Genomic DNA, 20,631 nt, shown 5'->3' on the forward strand with positions numbered 1-20,631 from the left:
AATGCAGCAGCAGGGTTAGGAGGTGGATGGTAGGAGTGGAAGTGCAGTTTCTGGAAGCTGGTGCTTACTAAGACCTTTCTCTCTAGTCTTGGTTTTGGGGCCATTAGGAGCAGAGTTCCAGGTGATCTCTCTCTTGCCTTGCTGGATTGAAAAAGGAACAGAATGAATCCCCTGGGTAAGTTCTTGGTCCTTTTTGTTTTCTGAGCTGCAGCAGAGTTGTACAGAGCAATTGTCACTTCTGGTGCCAGCACGGGGTTGCTTTTGCATGTCAGCTCCTGCAGCTGCCTGGCTGGAGCTGGAGAAGCAGCACTGCTGTAGGATTATTAGTTTTTGTTTTTTTTTTTCCCCTCCTCTCTCCCCTCCTGATCCAGGTAGGAAGAAACCAAAAGAAATTATCTGATTCCCAAACCAAAAGAAATTATGTGATTTACAACAACAAAAATCCAAACCCACACAGGGTGGTAAATATTTCCTTGCTCATTTCTTTTCCTTTTGTGAAACAATCTCAACAAGCAAGCACAAGACCTTTGGCTGCTCTTTCATCTTCAGCCAACTGGTTCACGGGTCGCTCCATGGGCTGCAGAACTGATGCTGTACCCAGTGAGGTCCCTGCTGCCTTGTGAGTACCAGTGTGGATCAATTTCCTCAGGTTCAGTAAGGGCTGAAGAGTTTTCAGCTAAAAAAGCTGTAATCAAACCCCACTACGAGTAAGAATGAAATGCTCTTCTTGATTTCCTTGAGTTTGAAGCCACTGTCCAGCTAAATTTGGTTACAAAGCACTGGATGTATGCTTGAATTTTTAATGTTGTAATTAACTGCTTAGTGGAAGTTTGCTGTCTAATAATGTCATTAAAATCAGCTGCTTTTGCTCTCCTGCAGCATCTAAGAGTGTGATTTGAGTCTGAATCCTAAGGCTGCCAGAACAAATACCATGAGGGATACCTTGAATAACTAGCATTAGCTTTCTGATTTAACTTTCAGAAACTACTGTTTGCATAGTTTTCTGCATGTTGGGAAGATAAAACTTAAAACATGGAAATGCCCAAGACCTGAATGGAAAGCAAGGATGAAGCAGGAGGGAGCACTTGTTTGTGTATAGAGAGATATTGGGACAGCTGAACCACTGTGTAGAAAGTTCCAAGTTATTTTCTGGTGTCTGCAGTGATATTGTCTATGGGTTTTAGATAAGAGATAAGTGAGGGAGGAATAATTGGGCTGCTTTATCAGGCTGCTTACAGAAACTTGAATTTAGCATGATAGTTGAATAAAAGGTCTTATCTGTATTTATGGTTGTTAATGGTCAGGAACTGCCATTAAAGAATACAGATTAAGAAATTTCTGTTTTAATAAAATCATAAATATATATTTTTTCTGGATATGATACAAACATTTAAAAAAAAATACATTCTGCCTTCACTACCTGAAATAATATTTTGCTTTCAGATTCCAAGCTTTTGGGAGTCAACTGATAGAATAGAAAATGTTGCACTTGACAATATATTTGTACAGGATGCTTAGCAGGGCTTTTTAGGAGTATTTTTTTTTAATGTTTGTAATCTTCCAGATTGTTTGTTTCTTTCTTTCTTTTTTTTTTTTTTTTTTTTTTTTCCCCACAAAGGTTTTGCAAGCACAATAAAACACGAAAAACACAGAGTTTGAAATGACCTGACACAAAAGAGAACAAAGAAACCTTCCCACTTTTCAAACAGGATTGTGCACATAGAACTTTAGCTTGCTTGGTTTTCCTCCATGGCAAACAAAGTTTTGAAGTTTACTTTGGCAGCAATTTGTACCACCATTGTCTTAAACAGGAATGGAAGGATGTTTCTAAACACAGTGTTAACTACCATGCAGAAATACAGTTTCAAATCTATTTTCTGTTGGTACTTTGGTTGGGATTTTTTTATTTCCTTGCCATCTTCACTTGCAACTCTAGGTTCCCAACCACACTGGAAATAGTTGCATATTGGATTTTTCATTGCAGTAAGGGAAGTATATGATTTGGCAATCCTGGCTTGAAGTTCACTGTTTTAAATTTTTATGCATGGGTCTAACCAGTGCAAAACCACATTAAGGGTTGGTCCCACCTTCTAGTCACACATTTGATTTATTAGTTGCATAGCATTTTATCTCAAATGAAAAATTATAAAGATGTGGACTTTTGTGTAGAAACCCAGCAGTTTTCTGCCAATACAAATTTTTGGTTTGCTGCTCTTGTTATGATGGAAAATGTTATTACAGAAAAGCTCTTGGATGTTGCTTCTTGGAAGGTATTACTTGGAGAGTTGATAAAATGATGTTGCTGTTGAATAATGGAGTGAGAAAATGATGGAACAGTTAGAAACTGGGGGTTTAAGCTATTGCAGCTAAATCTAGAATATACTGGCCAATAAAACAAAACTTCTTCAGGTTTTCTGGAGCTTGGGCTCTGCATCCCTGGTACCCCAAGAGTGAGGGATGAACCTTTTTGCTTAGGGGCTTTGTCCATGAGTTCTCTCTGTATGTGCTATCCAGGAATACTGAGTTGTTTGGGTTTTTTTGTGTCTTGGCTTCATTTTGAGGGTGCTACTCTCAGCTTCATTTGCTTAGGCTGTGCTGGAAGTGCCATGATCTGCTCATTGGGGTAAAGCAGACTTTTCCTGTCACCTTCAGTCTGTTACTTCCACATGGGCGTGGGGAGGACTTTTCACCCTCTTGAACTATGATCTTATACATTCACTGGAACTGAAGACTTTTTTTTTCACCTTTTTATGTTGAGTTTTTCCTTCAATAAGTTACCTGAAGTAGTACCAGTGACAGTAATACAGTTTTATTGCTCATAAGACACTGGTATGAAAGGGCCTCCCTTGCTGGCACTTCTTAGTGCTTCATCTGCAGTCCTTTCCCAGGGCACTACAGTACAAAAGCCTTGGACCTGTTTGAAAACCAAACCCCTTTGGCCTGGGAACTCTTATTATTCTGGCTGATTTTGCAGTCTTCAACTTACCTGATGCTGCTTCTGTGGTGGCATGGGTGGTAAAATTGGATTATTATTATTATTATTATTATTTTGCCCAGGGCATTTATTGCTTTCATTTTTGGGAATTTTTGAATCCTAGTCTGGACATATTTAATGTGCTTTCTTTTTAGTAGTACTAAACACTTGCTGGCTTATTAAAAACTCAGACATAAGTATTCAAATATTACAGTTTCAAACCACCTGTATATGGACTTATTCATTAGAACATATTAACCTGACATATCCGTGCTTTTTTTTCTTTTCAAACGGAAAATTTTCACCTTTTCCAGCTTAATATTGCTGTGTATTTTATAGATTGTCTCTGCTTTCCCTCAGTTATTTAAAAAAACAACCCAAAGCCAGTGTTAGCAGCAGGAGCTAATGTAAATGTCTTTAGAAAGCACTTGCTCTGCCAGACTGGAGGGTGTTTTTCAGGTTGCATACTTTGGTTTTGTGTACTTCTTAATTATTACTTTTTTTCAGAATAAATTAGACTAGATTCAAAGAGCCCTGGCAGCTGAAGTTCTTTGTTCCCAGGCTGGAAATAACAGGGTCAATGAAGGTTTTTTCACTCTGCTCCACTTTTGGACTTGTGTGGAAATTTTGGATGGCAAGTCCAGGATATTGAAGAGTAAGGGGATGCCAAGGCTTTGGGTTTTTTACACTGGTGTAATAGACTGTGTAATAGGGTTTTTTTCTTTGCTAAAGGTGTGAGTAGGTGTAGCAGGAGCTTGGTAGGTTCACCTTCAGTTTTGTTGTTGCTTGTTATTGATGGTGTAGGATAACAAATCTCTTGAGTTATCAGATTTTGATTGGGAGAGGAAGGGCAGGTGAGCAAACTCTCCCTGCAGGGGTATGTGGGTGTTGTTCCACTGTCAGAATCTGCTCTTAAGTTACATATAAGCTATACACACATTGACCTGAAAAGAATGAATTGACTGACCGGTTTTGCCTGTCCCCTCTGGACTATCAGAGGTACCCCCAGGCTGGCCAGGAAAACATTGCCTGAAAACCAGGGGAAGTCTTCTAAGAGAAAAAAATATAGTAGGTATTCCAGTTGTTACTTTTTTTTCTTTTTTAAATAAATAAGCAAATATTTTTGCTCAGAACTGGTGACCTACTTGAACATTTCATTTAAAGAAAACTTCTTGATGCTGACTCTGTGGGCCACTTAAGCTGAATAATGTGGTATGGTTAAGAGAAAATAGCGACCGAGGCTGATCATTTGATGTGAATGAACAACAGCATCTCCTTTTCATCACCTGCTCCCACAGTTTTCTCACTCCAGCTTTCTTTTGCACTATTATGTCAGTTATTTGTATTGCTTGATGGGATTTTATGCCTACTTAAGAAATAGTGACTCGGAGGGACTTTTGCATGACAAAAATGACCTTTATTTGGAGCCTATTTTCAGACATTTCCTGCTGTTAGTATTTGAAGTTAGTCTTACATGAGTTTACTCCCTTTTGAATGTGTGACTGTCCCAGTTTAAAAAGCACTGGACTCCTCTGGTCTCTGCAGAAATCTGGGCAGTAGTGCAGCAGCCAGACACATAAGGTGGGATCAGCTAAACTGGAGTCACAAACTTGCCAAGTGGTGACACAGGCACTCAAGTTATTTCTAAATTGGCTGGAAATGAGTGGTCACATTTTTGAGGTATTCTTGGCTACTTCAGTTCAACACTTCTGAATTCTGGCTTGCTCAACTGGGCTAAAGTAGGAGAGGATACAGGCAATGGGACTTCTGAAGGTGGGGATGAGGAGTGGACTTCCAAGAAACTGCAGCGTGATGAGTGCTGATAACTCTGTTAACCAACCCTGCATTCCAGATGAGGAAAGTGTCATTAGGGTCCAGATGGGTTGGTACCTCCAGAAAAGTACTTTTGTTTTGCTTGTACCCACTGGGAAGCCTGTGAAGCTAGGATGCTCTCCTTCCAGAAAGATTTTGTTTGGCCATGATGATGTTTGTGAAGGCAACAGCTCCCATTGCAGTACTGCTTCAGGTCTGTGTGCTCTGCCAAAGAGTTTGTGTGGTCCTGCATCTGTCCTGTTGAAGCTTTTGGCTGGACAGCATCATCTGTGGCTTGTAATTTATTCCTGGCTGCTTGGTTCCACAGTGACCTACTTTGATTAGGCAACAAGGCTTTATCTGAAAAGCAGCAAGTTGTTCCTTTGCCAGTCCTCAAGTTGAAATGGTTTCAGGACTGGACTTCTCAGAATGAGACTGTTGGTACCAAGGAAATCTTGTTCATGGTTGGTTCATATCACTTGGTGAGCTGCCAAGGTTGTTCTCTCCTGGGTGTTTGTTTCACTGCTGTATTTATAGACAAAACCACTCATCTCCATCAGCCTCCATTTTGCAAGATGAAAATGCCAAACTTTTCTTCAGCTTCCCACTAGAAAGGGCACCCTTTTTTTTTTTTTTTTTCCCCCTGTGTCATTTCCATTTCAGGTCCTTGTTCTTCAGCAGAGGTGCCCAGGCTGGACCTCTTGCCCACAAGATCTCACTCAGACATCTTGTACTATGGACACTCATGCTTCTCTATTCCCTTTGGTATTATTACCTTCTCTGAGACAGCCTGAGGCTGCTTCTTTTTATGCTGGTGTTGCAGGACTGGCCTCTTGTGCCATTAGGAGTGACTCATTGCCCTGGGCTCTTCTCAGACCCATTGAGTTGAAATTCATCATAGAAATACTGATGATGGACCATATCCTGTTGTGCTTTGAAAGGTCCTAATGGGGTTGTGGCAGCTCCCCAGAAGGATGAGCTGTTTCTCCTGAGCTATGTTCTGAAACTGTACCAGGCCAACTCCTTCAGATACAAATCAAGGGGCATTTTATTCTAATCTATGAGTTGTTTTCTAGCATGTCAGTGGATCCAAGCCTGGTGCCTTACCAGTGGGTACAGAAATGATCAGTGGGCTGCAGCATCTGTCCTATCCAGACAGGCTGAGAGAGCTGGGGTTGCTCAACCAAGGTCTAAGGAGACCTTTCTGTGGTCTTTCAGTACTTAAAAAGGCCCATAAGAAACATGAGGACAAACATTTTAGCAGGGCCTGTATTGATAGGACAAGGGGTAATGGGTTTAACTGGAAGAGGGAGGGTTTAATCTTGAGAGATGGAAGAAAATTTTTACACTTAGGGTGGTGGAACATTGGCACAGGCTGCTCAGAGAGGTGGTGGATGCCCCATCCTTGGAGATGCTCATGGCCAGGTTGGATGTGGCTCTGACCAACCTAGATCAGTTGAAGATGTCCCTGCTCCCTGCAGGGGGTTGGACTAGGTGACCTTTAAAGGTCCCCTCCTACTCAAACTATGCTGTGGTTCTGTGAAGCCAGTGAGCAATTCAGGTGTGTGAGCTTTGTAGGAGGCTTGGGTGCTTCCCCTTCTTCAGGGGAGAAAAAACAATGCAGTTTTAACATGGTGGGAACACAGAAGCGAAGTCTGGTAGGAGTTGCAGTTTGAAGTTGTTGAAATCTTTGATATTTTTTGGAAGCTGAGGTGGCAGTGGGGAAGGGGAGATGAGCGGGGCTGGGGGGGAGCAGAACCCAGGGGACACAGATGGGCCCAGGTTCTCTCTTGGTGTCACAGCCTTTTGAAGTCCATGTGTGCCCATGGCTTATCCAGGGTGGGGGTGGCATTTCACCCTTTGCGTCTTCACCCTTTTTCTCCCTAATGAAGCTGGCAGGCTGAGGAACGGGAGGACAAAGCTCCATCTAGTGTGGAGAGGGAGATGTGGGGAGCTGGCAAAAGAAGAAATCCTGCAGTAGATGCTTCTCCCTCCAGACATAGGGTTTGTGGGGTTTTTATTTTTATTTTTTGTTAGGTTGTTTTTTGGGTTTTTTTGGTACATTGCAAACAGGACTGCAAATCATAGAATCATCATAGAATCATAGAATTAGCCGGGTTGGAAGGGACCTCAGAGATCATCTAGTCCAACCCTTGACCCACCGGAGCAGTTGCTAGACCATGGCACTGAGTGCCACATCCAGTCTTTTTTTAAATGTCTCCAGGGACGGAGAATCTACCACCTCACCGGGCAGTCCATTCCATAGCCTAATCACCCTCTCCGTGAAGAAATTCTTTCTAATATCTAACCTAAACCTCCCCTGGCACAACTTAAGACTGTGTCCTCTTGTCTTGTTGATGGTCGTCTGTGAAAAGAGTCCAGTTCCCACCTCGCTACAGCCTCCTTTCAGGTAGTTGTAGGCAGCAATGAGGTCTCCCCTGAGCCTCCTCTTCTTCAGGCTGAACAGCCCCAGCTCTCTCAGCCTCTCCTCATAGGGCCTGTGCTCGAGTCCCTTCACCAGCCTGGTTGCCCTCCTTTGGACCTGTTCCAGGACCTCTACATCCTTCCTGAGCTGAGGGGCCCAGAACTGGACACAGTACTTGAGTTGGGGCCTCACCAGTGCTGAGTACAGGGGAAGAATCACCTCCCTGGACCTGCTGGTGACGCTGTTTTTGATACAGGCCAGGATGCCATTGGCCTTCTTGGCCACCTGGGCACACTGCTGGCTCATGTTCAGTTTCTTGTCGATGCAGACTCCCAGGTCCCTTTCTGCCTGGCTGCTCTCCAGCCACTCTGTGCTTCGACAGTGCAAGTGTTAATTGAATAACTTTGGCATTCTGATGTCTGATGCTTATTTTCTCTACCCCAATTAATATTGGCTTTAATATAGCTTTAAGTAGTTGTATAGACCTTTAAATATATGTCCTTCTGTTAAGATTTGGAATTGTATAGCCAGATTATAGCCCTGTGAAGAGTTGGGACACAGAAGTGTAACTACAAATAAGATTCATGTTTTTAAGGTAAAATAACTTCTGATTGTACAGCCTACAGTAAGTGGTAGATAACACAAGTAAAAATGGACGAGACATTTTATTATCTGCTCTTAGAAACAAAACAAGAATAACAAATCATTTTGTCTGCTCTGGAGGCTGCTAAAAATAGATGATTTTTTTTTTCTCCATGAGTATTTAGAAAAACAATTGCAGTTCCTGAATGTGGCTTTGCAGCAATCTTTGGAGCTGTACAGCATTCCTGGGTGACTTTGCTGCAAGTTCATAAGCCTGGGTGAATGCTGTAGTCCTGTGTAGTCATCTGCAGTAGCCCAGGGTAGCAGAAGGTGTGAATTTCTGCTCCACTGTATTGGTGGGTGCTCCTGCAGGTACTTTGCCAAGGTCATAAATGCTAAATAAACGAGATTAAACCAAACCCTGTTGGGAGAATTCATGATTAACTGTAGTCTTTGCAGGATTTATTGGTTATAACCTAAGCGCCTGCCTTTTTTTTTTTTTTTTTTTTTGGTAACTAAGGCAGATGTGAAGTTCAAGTCCAGTGAAAAATTGTTTGGCTCTTTCCTCTGTTTACATGAATCAGGAGTTTGCAGTAGTTCCACAACAAATATAGCTTTGAACAAAAATAGCCCTTCAAGTGCTGTGCTTCTGGCAGTGCAGAAGGGATTAAGAGGGTCTAACAAAAAGGCTTGTAAATAGTCTTGAGTTAGCTGCCTTTTTTTTTTTTTTTTTTTCTCCAAAACCAAACTGATTTGGTTTGTGCATTTTTCAAAGTAAGAAGTGGTATTCCTGCAGCAGGTTACATGGAGAGCATGGCTTAGTTGTGAAACTTTGCAAAACGTGGTGCATGCTGAATAATTTTACTTTAAAATACTCTTTTTCTAGAACTGCAGCAGCTATGGAGCTATAACAATATTTAAGAATTTAATTGGCATCATGAAGTTGTTTCTGAGTCTTTTGCCTGACTTCTCTTATTTGAAGAAGGGCTTGTGCTTTATAGATGCAGCATAAACAGATGCAGAACAAAAGAGTGATGGAAAATTAAGTTAATGCTTTGTGTGAAGAGGGCTCTATTTAACCTGTTAAGAAAAGCCTTAAGCATAGCTCAAGGTGAAACTTTTTGTATAGATTTTGACACTTTGTGAAATCAGAAATATACTTATATCAATATCAGAAATATTGCCTGTATAAATGTTGCTTGCATGTTTTTATTTTGGCTTACTTATTAATAGTATTTTTGATTTAGTATGTCTTTAATTTGCACGTGAGGCTAAATTTAAGGAATTATTTTCCTCCTTTCCTCTCTCTGGTGTTCCTGGAGAATTTTTGTTAGAAGCAAGGTGCAGGATAGTATTTTTTTAGAAAGGATGGAGGAAGAATTGCCAGAACAGTCCCTGGAGATGCTAATTCCTCAATATTCAAGCCTTTAAATCAATACTAAATATTTTTGTGAGAGACCACAGTTCATATAGATAGCATGAACTTAAAATAGAATGTACAGCTGTTGGATGGTGAGTGAAGAGGTCCTCTAATCAACACTTGCCCTGAACTCCCCCAGCCACCCTTTGCTGGCTGTAGACAGACCCTGAGGTGTTCTGATGTGACCCAAAGGATGTAAGCACACAGAAACCCCACCTATTATGGGAAAGCCCTGAACTTTGGGATTTTGGGATGGGTATTTGGGGACAGAGGGACCTTATTGCTTGATGTGGCCATACTTGGGATGCTGCTGGAACTTGTGGTACCATAGCAGTGGACTCCTGATGGACTCCTGGGGTTTGCTTGGTTTGAGATGACCCAATGCCAGGGATGTTGTAGGTTGCATGGAATGGCCTGAGCAAGGGAGCTGAAGACCATCTCTTCTGTAGTTGTTTGCAGTTGGGCAGTTCCTCAAGTGAAGGATTTGTCATTTGGCATGGCCTCAATCAGTAAGTTGGTAAACATCACTAATCCTTTCTTCCATGGGCAGCTGGAGTTTATCCCACCTTCCTGTCTGGGCTGGGAATAGCCAAGGCAGCAAGGCTGCTACATCTGTCCTTGTGCTTTCAAGTCACAATTGCAGTGTAAACTTCCAAATGGTTTGTAAAGTAAGTTGGTGCTGGATAAAGACACACACACATCCCACAACCCTCCCCACATCATTCAGCCTGCACAGTAAAACAATCTTTTTTGTCCTAGTAACTCTTCCATGAATAGCAAAAAAAAAAAAAAAAAAAAAAAAGTAGAAGAACTATGAGCAATTCTTAAGGACTCTGCAGTTTCAGTTTGCTTAAGAAATGAGGGCACTCAAAAATCAGTTTTTTCAGTCTGGAGAGCTGCATTGTTAGAAAGAAAAGTTGCTGAAGACACTCATTAATCTGAGCAGGTCCTGAAATGAACAGCTAGAGAGCTAGAGACTGAAGTGAGGGTTTGCCTAACATCAATCCAAGATGATTTTAATATTAGTGGTTGTTGCAGTAATGTGTTAAAAGTTGTTTTTTCCCCTTGCACATAATACTCACTGTAACCAGTAAGTCCTACATGCTGATAACACCAACCCATCACATACTGAACATCAAATTCAGTTCGTGGCTTTCATTATGACTGTTTAAGGTTCTTAATCATTAAATGCAAATCTTCTATAAACACTTTCCCTTTTGCTCTTTAAGATCCTGTTTGCTCAGCATACCAGAGCAAGGCTGTCATCTGTGCGAGATGAGGCTTGAAGCTGCCTCCTCATCTTAAGAAAATGTTGAATGATGCTGTGACAGTGGAGTCAAGGAGCAGAAAACCTCAGTGCAGCAGAAGGGTTGGGTTTGGGCTGGGCTTTGCTGGCTCACTGGAAACCTGGAAGAGCCCAGTGGCTTTTTGGCTGGGAGGGACTCTACGTGTGTGAATGACAGGTACAAACTGAAGAGAGGATGCTTGAGTCTTGTTTCCACCAGGCTGTGTCTGTCTGTCTAAGTGAGAGTTCTTTTCTGAACCAAGATCTGACTGCCCATCACCTTTCCATCATATCTGGGCACTCCACAGTTGCAAAGTATCAAAAAGTTAGGTGAACATAAGTCATCTTCCCTCTCCTATACAGTGTTATCTTCTCTGTTTACCAAGATAAAAGCAAGTAAATTCTATATTACAAAATCAAGAGGTACAGAGGTTGTTAGTGAAGTGTTATCTCCTTGCTTTTTTGTTTTATCACCTCTTGGTTGTTTTAGCTATCTGCTTTTTTTGTTTTGCATACGAGTGTAGAGCTTTTTAGAGAGGCAAGGATACATAGATTTGCTGTCTGAAAAGTGGTTCAAAAAAGCTTTTTACAAGGTGACTGGTCAGGCTTTTGAGTAAAACACAAATCCACTTCTTGCTCGTTTTCTTTTTTATCTTTTTAATTTTTTCTTTATTTTCTTTTTTTTCTTTCTTTTTTTTTTTTTTTTTTCTTTTTGTTTTTCTTGTTTTCTTCTTCATGTGTAATCTCTAAGTTTGTGATGGCTTTGAAAATTTGAAGAGTACCAAACCAATACTGGATAATGCAGTCAGCTAAATTTTAACTTCCTTTAACCTTTCATGGAATATTTTTGGGAACTTTTGAGTTATTTGTGTTTAGGTGTCTTCACCTTCCCTTCTTCTTACTGTCTGAGGAATACAGCCTCTTTGGGCAGAGGGGAAAGAAGGGAAATAGTGTGTAGAGCATCACCTGGAGTCTCCAGACCGTTACAGATGCACATCCATCTCTTGCAAGGTGCCCCTCCAGGAATTCTTGTGTGGAGGTTCACCCAGTGAGCCTTGAATGAGAAAGACTTACAAGTTGTCTTGCACCCACCCTTTCCCACTGTCTTTTTGCTGATAAAGATCGTGAGAAAACCTGTGCCCATTACAGACAGCCCTTATCCACTCCTCTGATGCTGTTAATGGCCTGATCACACCCCTTTTAATTAATGAATGGGAGAAGCACTCTCAGCGCCAACCTGGGTCTGCTCTTCCTCCTGGTTCTCCATCAGGGTGTCCAGCAGTGATGGTTGTACAGGTGCAGGACTGAGCATCATTCCTATGGGAGCACCAGGTGTTCTTCTGTGTCCTGGGCTGTCTCTGGCAGCAGTTTGTGCACCAATTTCCTCATGCAGGGGAGACGAGAGATCTTGACCCTGGACTTCAGGGCTGTTTTGGAGTCCTGTCATGATGGTTGAAGACCTGGCATGCAGCTGCCTCACCCACCTTCTTCTTCTTCTCCTTGGTAGGTGCTGGATTGCACAGGTCAGCACTGCCCACCTTGCTGCTCTGTAGGGATTGGAGTTGCCAGGTCCTTATCTGGAACCACCCCTGGAGACGTGACCAGCCGGGACACTGCTTGACTTTCACCCAAAGGTGCTCTGCAAAAATAGCCCTTGGACAGGAGTTGGTGTGGGGGAGGAAGATGAAAGCTGTTAGTGTTCAGGTGTTCATGCCCCATTCCTTGGACAGGTTCTGTCTGGAAGTGGTGGCTTTGCCAGGGTAATGGTACAGTGAGCTGGTTGTGTGGTTGAGTTGGTGTGATGGAGGTTGTGTTCTGGGAGCTGTGGCTGGCTGGCTGAGGTCACTGTGGTCATTTTCAGGAGGGGAAGAATCATACAATACTCTATGTTTGATGAAAATTATATATATATATATATATATATATATATATATATACACATACATAGCTCTATTTGTCCTTCTGAAAATAAAGATTAATGGAACTTCAGTTTAGTCAGCGAACGACTTAGGTGTGTTCTAGTGATTATTATGTAGAGGTCTTTGAGGATATCCTAGGTTTCCAATTATTCATAACTGGTAGTAAAGGATTGTAAAATGTGACCTTTGCAGCTTCTAGATTGAACCTCTTTAGTTTTACCTTGTTTCTTAATCTTGTGGTGATCAAACTTTCCAAGCTATACTGCAGGCTGTGTCCCTAAGTAAATGGGCATTCAAGCAGATCAACTTACAGCATTTTATTAAGTCAACACTCATGCAAAATCCACCTCCAGAGCTTAATAATTGTTTACTGAGTGCTCCTGGGTCATGAGAGAGGTTTTCATTAAGTTCAGAAAGCATTATGTTCAGCAGCTTGTGAAGGTGTGTTTTAAAGACAGGAAGAAAAATGGAAAACTACCAAATGGTGTACAGCTACTTTAAAAAAAAAAAATCTTAGCTGAGGATTAAAAAGAATGTTTTGTCGAGGTGTTGGGGTTTTTGTGGGTTTGTTTTGTTTTGGTGTTGTGGGTTTTTTTGGTTTTTTGTTTTTTTTTTTCTGGTGGTGGTGTTTGTTTAAAAAAATAAGACTTATCTACTGAGTTAATTTGATTTGTAATTCAACCCTTACCTCCTGAGTAACAAATCTTCATGATGGGTACTTGTTTTTGGTTTTTTTTCCTCCTTCCCCCTGGCAACCAAGTGCCCTCAGTGCACTCGGGTAGGTGGATGGATGGATACCCATTGGGCCGTGAGTTGTTCCAGGGGTGCAGACCCCAGCGTGGGGTGAGTGATGCTGCTGCAGGAGAGCAGCTCTGAGCTGCTTTGGGTCAGGTTAGGAAAGGACTTGTTTGCCTTGATGCTAGAGCAGATGCAGCAGCAGATAATCTTTTGTTGAACATGGAACCTTCAGAGAAACCTTTTATATAGAGGCCTGAACCATAGTCCTTGATTTATTGTAAAGGTCTCCACACTGTTTGTGTCATTGTTCTGTCTGTGGCAAGAGAGGACATAAAAGGGTGCCAGCTGTTGGTTTATTTTTAATTTTTTTTTCTATTGACACTTTAAGCAACAGCAGGCAGTTGGTGTGTGAGCATTGTGTCCCTGTAACCCACAATCAATTATTAAATTTCAGGCATGAAGTATAAAGTGCTCCAGGAAAAATTCCTAGTAGTGTTCTTAAACTTCAAATCTCTTGCTGATGATAAAGAGGAGAGATTTGGGGGGGGGGGGTTTGTTTTTTGTGAATTTTTTGGTTGAGTGCTTTGGCTCCCTTCTGCATTTAGTTATTTATTTATGTTCTTTTGGGATCCTTCCCTCTTCTGTCACTTCTCTCTGTGGCAATCAGGGGTGCTGGCTGGCAGGTTAGATGCTATGAGCAGTGTTGTTTCTTCAGCCATGTGGATCATCTTGCCAACAAAAAGCTTCTTGAGGTTTTACTGCTTGGTAGAGAGGCTGAAATAGGGAATCTGTAAAAATAAATTGAAGTTTTGAGGAATCTGTATCAGTCTTTGAAGAGGAGAGGTGTTGGAAGGGGAGCTGTGTGGTGATGCCTTTTGGAGGTGAAGCCAAGTATTTGAGTTGTATTGTTGGCAATCTCTCATCTGCTTGCTTTAAAAATCAAGATAGTTTTATGCTAATGTCAAGTGCTTAAATGTGGATGCTTTTCTTTTCTTTATAAATAATTATGAATGGGATAAGGGTAGGACATGAAACACAAGCATTTAAATCCCGTTTTATTTCTCACCTCTGACCTCTGAGATCTGGTGCAGCTCAGTGGATTTCTTGAGGTGCTAAATCTGCTTTCCTTGGCTCATTTTTCTCTGGACTAACCCATTAACAAACAGCTGGCACCAATGGAGGAGAGCAACAGCCTCCCTCTTCTGTGCTATTACTCTGCTTTTATAGCAGGGCAGTCGGTCCTGCCAAAACAAAGTGATTATGAAAGCTCTTATTTTAAAAATTTATTTTATGTGATTTTTGTTTATTTCTGTTTGAGGAGTTGGTGTGTGCTTTTAGGTACTGTAACCTAGAATCTAAGAAACTCTGCATTGGAGGATTTTCTTTTTTCTTAAAAAATAATTCTAAAACAGCAATTAAAAAGCAAAGCTGAGTTAAATAACTTCTTCCTGATCAAGATCTCCAGAGAAGTTTCTTAATAAATACATAGCTAATGCAAAATAATGTTTGTAGACTGGACAAGTCATGTAAATAAGGCATGTGACCCAGAGAACTTGTTTGATCCATTTATAAGAGTCTGCAAACAAAACAGACCAGCAGCAGACTGGTTTGTCTTTTTGCCCAAGGAGAAAGAGATAAACTAATCAGTAAACATCTGGGAAGGTAGATGAGGCTCTAAAGGGTATGGTCTCTGTAATCTCTTGAGTTGATGACAACAAAATCCAACCTGATTTTAATCTGATCAGTTGCCTTTTGTTGTGCAAGAGCCCGCAGTGTGTATGCAGTAAGTAATATTTCCCAGGCCTCTGTGCAAAGGGTATGGAATTCAAAGTTATTTAATAAAATGTTATCACTTCATGATTAATTGGATTGGCAGATGACACTCATAACTAATAACTCTCAGTCTGAGTTACACTGTGCTTATTAGACTGCTAATGGATAACTGGTTTAATCATGGCAATTAAAAGGATGAGTCGGTTTCATTTATTGCAATTAAATGGTACCCATAACCTGTGTTTGCAGGAAGCATCTCAATCACATTGTGTATCAGTTGTTTGTGTGGGCTCTGTTACCAACTCTGCATAATCTGGGGGTGAATCAGTTTGTGTATGAGAGTTCTGAGCCTACATGTCCAGGATTTGGGTTGTACTGTGGTACTTGGCACTCACAGGAGGAGCTCTGCCTGTGCAGCAGCACCTGGAAGTCAAGAAGCTTTAAAAATACGAATTTTTCAAAGCTTTTTTGATGAGACCTTTGTAACATAACAAGTTTTTAATAGCTTTTTTGATTGAAAAACTTGAGTTTCTGACAGAGCTTCTCTGTTTGATCTCCAGAGGGTAGGTGATGCTGTAACCCAAACCATCTTCCATTCCATGAGGTGGAGCAGCTGGGATGGAGAAGGGAAGCTGGGCAGGAGGATGTTCTGTCTGTGTTGTGCATGGGCCAGGCTTAGAGAATGAAGGAGCAGCATTTCCAACTGTTTTCTATGTTTTATCGTGGATGGGTTCAAGGAGGGCTGGTGTGGTGAGACTGCCATGACCATGAGATGATCTTCAGAGCTCCAGGGGATAAATATGGGAATTTATCCAGGGGAAAAATAATGGGAAATCTGCATGGCAGGAGCTGTCTTGTGCTTGCCCAATTTCTTTAACAGTGCTTGTGACAGAGGCATCTTGGCCAGGCAGGCAGGTGTTGTGCAGCAGCTTTTATCTCAGATAAAAGCATCATTTGAACTCAGATGCATCGAGGGCAGGAGCAGTGGTCTGGCAGCACATTGCTGCCAGCTCTGCCTGTGGTCAGGGCTTGTGTGCTTCTGTGCTGCCTAAAATTATAACTTGCACAAATAGGAGAATGGTGTTTGCTGAGCTCCTGGCTGTGTCGTTGCTGTGCTGGTTTCTGGCTTCTCCTTTGAAATAAGGATGAACAGGACATTCAGTCACCTCCTTTCAAGCTTTTTCATCCTCCTCATCTGGCCACCGAAATCTAATGTTCTGGATGGGAATAAGGTCAGATTCTTCCCCTTGCTGGGACTTCTCTTCTTTTGATACTGCTTTAAAAGTACATTGCTCAACCTTGCAGTACCTACCTAATTCCATCTAAGCCATTTTTTTCCAGTGCATAATTTAAAATACCGAGCAGCACTGCAAAAGAAACATAAAAATTGGAAGGGTCTCTGCCCTTTAGGGAAGAATTTGGCAGAAAAGAATTTTGTGGGATTATAATTTCTTTTAAAGGCAGAGTATTTGAAGCTTTTGTTGACAATTTTCTCTCCACAGTAGACCCCTGACTCATCTGCAGGAAGATGTAAGGACAGTTGAGTTGTTGCTGTGAGTAGGTACAGTAATTGCGTGAGCGAGGTGAGGTTCCTGGCAGGGGCTGTTTGAAATGCCATGAAAAGTCATTTCTCCTTTCTTCTCCCTCATATTCCCCAAAATTCTAGGTTCTGAGATGGTTTTCAGCACGCTTGGCTTGGGCAGGTGGAGAAACAGTTTGAAATAAAAGAAGGTGGGAGGAACCTGCTGGGTTACCAACTTTGGAAGCATTTAGGTATCTGTAAAAAATGCCAGTAGGACAAGAATGAGAATCCATCTTAGTGTGCTGGTGCAAAATAAACTTTTCCCCTATATGAGGGGAAAGAATCCTTCCTTAAAAGCAGCATTTGAATGCTTATTTTTGTTGTTTTTTTTTGCACATTTGTTACAGCGGTCTCCAAAGTGGGGTGAGCAATATTATTGGGCAGGAAAAAAAACTATTAGCACTTTAGTAATACTTGTGTATAAATCAGAAATGAATATATATGTACTGGGGGGGTGCATGCTCAGAGAGTTTTTCCTAGTAGCAGTTTGTGATTAAAACAATTGGGAATCCGCTGATCTGTAACTATTCTGTTACATAGGGCATAAAGCATCTCCTGGGTTTGGAAATGTGCAAGTGGTTCAGCTGTGCAGCCAGGAAACATGCTGCTGGGTTTAGATGTGAGAATGCTTTGCCCTTAATTGAAAGGGTGATGTTTTTTACCAGTATCACAGTCAATGACTTGTCTTGGGCAGCTAATTAGTGCGATTATTCCACAGCTGCATTAGTTTCACCACAAAGGTTTTCTCTTGTTTTATCAAAAGGATCAGTGTCTCTGTGAATGTTTCAACCTGACAGGTCTTAAATAGCAAGATGGTCCCCTCCCTCCCTCCCTGCCCCCAAAAAGTGTGCTCTGGAAAAGCAGTGTTTATCTCTTGGGAAAGTAAGTGTGGGTTCCCTTTTTCTACTTCTAGTCAGAACTGTTTTCAACATCGATCCTAAAGCAAACCAGAAAACTTCAAGCAGCACTGGTTGCCCAAGACCTTGATTTCCACAGCTTCTGGGCCAGACCTGGAGCCAGTGCTGGCTCCTGGCCTCCTTTGTCAGCTGTCACCTCAGCATCCTGCAGGTACCACCTAAGCACCAGAGCCAGTGGTGGGGTATTCAGGAGCTCTCTCCACTCCTGGAATGGGAGAGTTCTCACTTCCCCAGGCATGGCCCTGCATGTGTACAGCCTAATGAGTGCTTTCATTCCCTGGGCTGATGGCAATTAGCTGCAGCAAAAGGAATCAGAAACCAACTATCCTGAATTATACCCACTGTAGCTCTTTTATGGAGTCATGTATTTTTACCCACTCGCAACATTCTGCCTTTGAAGGATGTGCAGCTTGGTATTTACATCCCCTAATTGTGCTGCCTTATGCTACACAAATGTCTTATAAACGGATTTTAGTTCTGAGGGCTAGCAAAATGATGGGTTGCTTCAGGAGGTCCCTACAGTCCCTGGTAAAGTCCTGTGGTTTGTCTCATGCTGTCTGGTAGGAAGCTCTGTTTGCCAATGGCTTAGAGATAGCTCTTCAGTGGTGAAGTGTGCTAGCTTGAGCCAGCCTGATGGGCTTTATAAAGTGTGACTGAAATAAAGCTTTTATTGTTTCTTCTGCCTCTTCTTGTATCTACTGCACTAGGAAGATGCTGGTTGGGTCTGGTTTCTAGTTCCGAGGAGAGTCAGCACCAGCAAATCCAATCCCAAGGTAGTATTTGCAGAAAATAACAGAACCAAAGTTACGTTGTGCTTTCTAGGGAAAGGTAGATTTATTTTATCTATTTATTTTTGAGCTATTATCTATTCATTATTGAGCTATTATTCTGGACTGTTATCTACACCTGTCATTAGGCTTGATGCGTCCTTTGTTCCTTTTCATAAAAATGGATACGAACGCCTGCTGCTACGGATCAAAACATTTGTTTTTCTTGCGGATGGTTGCTGTAAAACTTGAAACAGCAAATAGCTCTTTGCAGCTGGGTTCTGGCATTGGGAAGTGGTTAGCTGCAGTCAAGTTAAGGCAGCCTAATGTGGCTGCTAAGTACCTGAAGTAGGTCGGCTCCGAATTCCCCCTCGCGTGATGCCGCCCTACTCTCACCCATCTCGCCCCATGTCCCGCTCTGATCCTGCAACCTCCAGCTGCTGAAGCCACCATCCCACTCGTGGAAGCTGAACTCTCTTTCTTTGGTCTTCCCACAGCAATTCCGAGCATCCTGGCGCTTCCAAGCCTCCCTTAAGCTCCTCCAGCATGACCTCACGAATCCTGCTACGACAGCAGCTCATGCGTGAGCAGATGCAGGAGCAGGAGCGTCGGGAGCAGCAGCAGAAGCAGCAAGCAGCCCAGTTCATGCAGCAGCGAGTGCCCGTCAGCCAGACACCTGCCATCAACGTCAGTGTCCCCACCAGCCTGCCCCCTGCCACCCAGGTCCCCATGGAGGTCCTCAAGGTACGCTGGGCTCCCTGTCTTTGTGTTCAGGAGCTTTCGCTCATCGAAACGGGCTGTATTTAATGGGGACACGGTTGTAGGGGCTTCTTGGCAATGAAATTTTGCAAATAAAAAGCTGCACCCTGGCTCAATTTGCAGCTTATTTGGTGTCCTGGTAGCGAAGAATAGAAAATGTTTTTTTTAAAAAAGTTTGTGTGACTTTTGTTTTCTTCAAACTTTGAGATCTCAGGAAGAAGGTTTTGTTACAAAACTGATGTTTCTGTCATTTTCCCTTCTGGAAACAATTCTCTGCCTTTCTGGTACTTAGTTATTTTCAAAAAGAAGGAATCATCAATAGGCATTCAAATATCTATTTTGAATTTTATAAGAAAACACGTATTTTTGTAAAATGGAGTCAAAACTCATTACAAAAGAGTTTCTCAGAAAGCCTTAATCTGAAATACGGGTGAGTTTCCAGCCTTTTGCAACAAGCCTTTGTAATCCTTTTTTGCTTAAATGACTTGTTTGCTATTAGTAGCTTTGGATTCCTTGTCCTACTGGAAACTGTAGGAGCTTGTTAGTACTCTCTGTCAAAGGAGAGGTAGCTTGCCTAATTACTTGGGGGGAAAAATGTGAACAGCTATAAGAAAAGAGATAATTTCATGCGCTGGGTAAGTCCAAGTGGAGTAATGTAACATGAAATGTGTAAGTGAAAGGATGCAAAACATTTTTGAGAAATTCACTGATGTATTGAATGAAAATTGTATTTTTGTTAATTTTTAAGAGTTACCTTTTTCCTCTGCATTACTGCTGAATCTTTTGATTGCAATCTGATGCGTAGCAACCACTTCTGGTTGGGAAGCGTGTTGTTACCAGTGAAGTTAGTTGAGTTTGGTTACAACACACTTGTAGTTTGCTCATCACTGTTGTATATCAATGATACTCAAAGATTTAGGTTTAGAACAGACTTGCAGGCGTAGCATCTCGAGGCAGTCCCTGTGCCATGTTCATGGGGGAACTGGAGGGTGCTTTTATTTATCAAATCTGCATACTGGTGATACTTATTTGGGACACTTGAGTCACACTCCAATGTGATCTGTGATCAAAAGGCAACATTGAATTTGGAATGGTTTATACGTCGGTACATTTCCATTACAAATTAATTACTATATATTCTGAGCATGTGTGCAAATAGCAGAGAAAAAAATGGTCAGGGAGGAGGTATTTTGAATAATATTTTTCTAAAGTAATTTATTAAACGTGTTTCTAGGTTATGACAGCGTAGTTATAATAATTCAGATCCAGCATATGTGTAGGTGCTATGAAATAATGTGTGTGTTTGTGATGCACTTAGTTAGCTAAACATGTGTTAGGTTTTTACATTTTTCATCTTACCATATTAAGATGTGAGTTGGGGAGATTTTATTTAAACCTCTCTGACAACTTGTTGGAAAGCGTTTGTTTTCTGATGGTATTTTACACTAAGGAAGGAGTGTAATGTCTTGAAGGAGCATTAGCAGTTGTCTATATTGTTCATTTTACAATTGCCTCTTTATATGCCAGAGGAGGAGAGACAGCCCTTTAGTTCTGAGGGACAAACTACAGAAGATGCTGCAGATGAGAGGTGATGCTCAGTTATTACAAACAGGATTACTAGGATCTGGCTTGTCCTAGGATATGTAATCTGCTGGAACGGTGCTGGGGAACTTCCCAT

At 41.8% G+C, this 20,631-nt stretch overlaps 1 protein-coding gene across 11 annotated transcripts in view; it reads left to right on the forward strand.

Annotated features, from left to right (window-relative positions):
- MITF (melanocyte inducing transcription factor) overlaps positions 1-20,631 on the forward strand; it is a 99,262-nt gene that overhangs the window by 39,470 nt on the left and 39,161 nt on the right. For 10 of the 11 annotated variants that reach the window (XM_030458753.1, XM_030458754.1, XM_030458755.1 and 7 more), the window contains one exon: positions 18,692-18,938. In XM_030458753.1, coding sequence (XP_030314613.1) covers positions 18,692-18,938 — 247 coding nt within the window. Of the gene's footprint in view, positions 1-18,143; positions 18,201-18,691; positions 18,939-20,631 lie in introns of those variants that run through there. The other variant, XM_030458762.1, reaches the window with a different exon arrangement.

Source organism: Calypte anna, chromosome 12 (assembly GCF_003957555.1).
Source record: "Calypte anna isolate BGI_N300 chromosome 12, bCalAnn1_v1.p, whole genome shotgun sequence".
Classification (NCBI taxonomy): domain Eukaryota; kingdom Metazoa; phylum Chordata; class Aves; order Apodiformes; family Trochilidae; genus Calypte; species Calypte anna.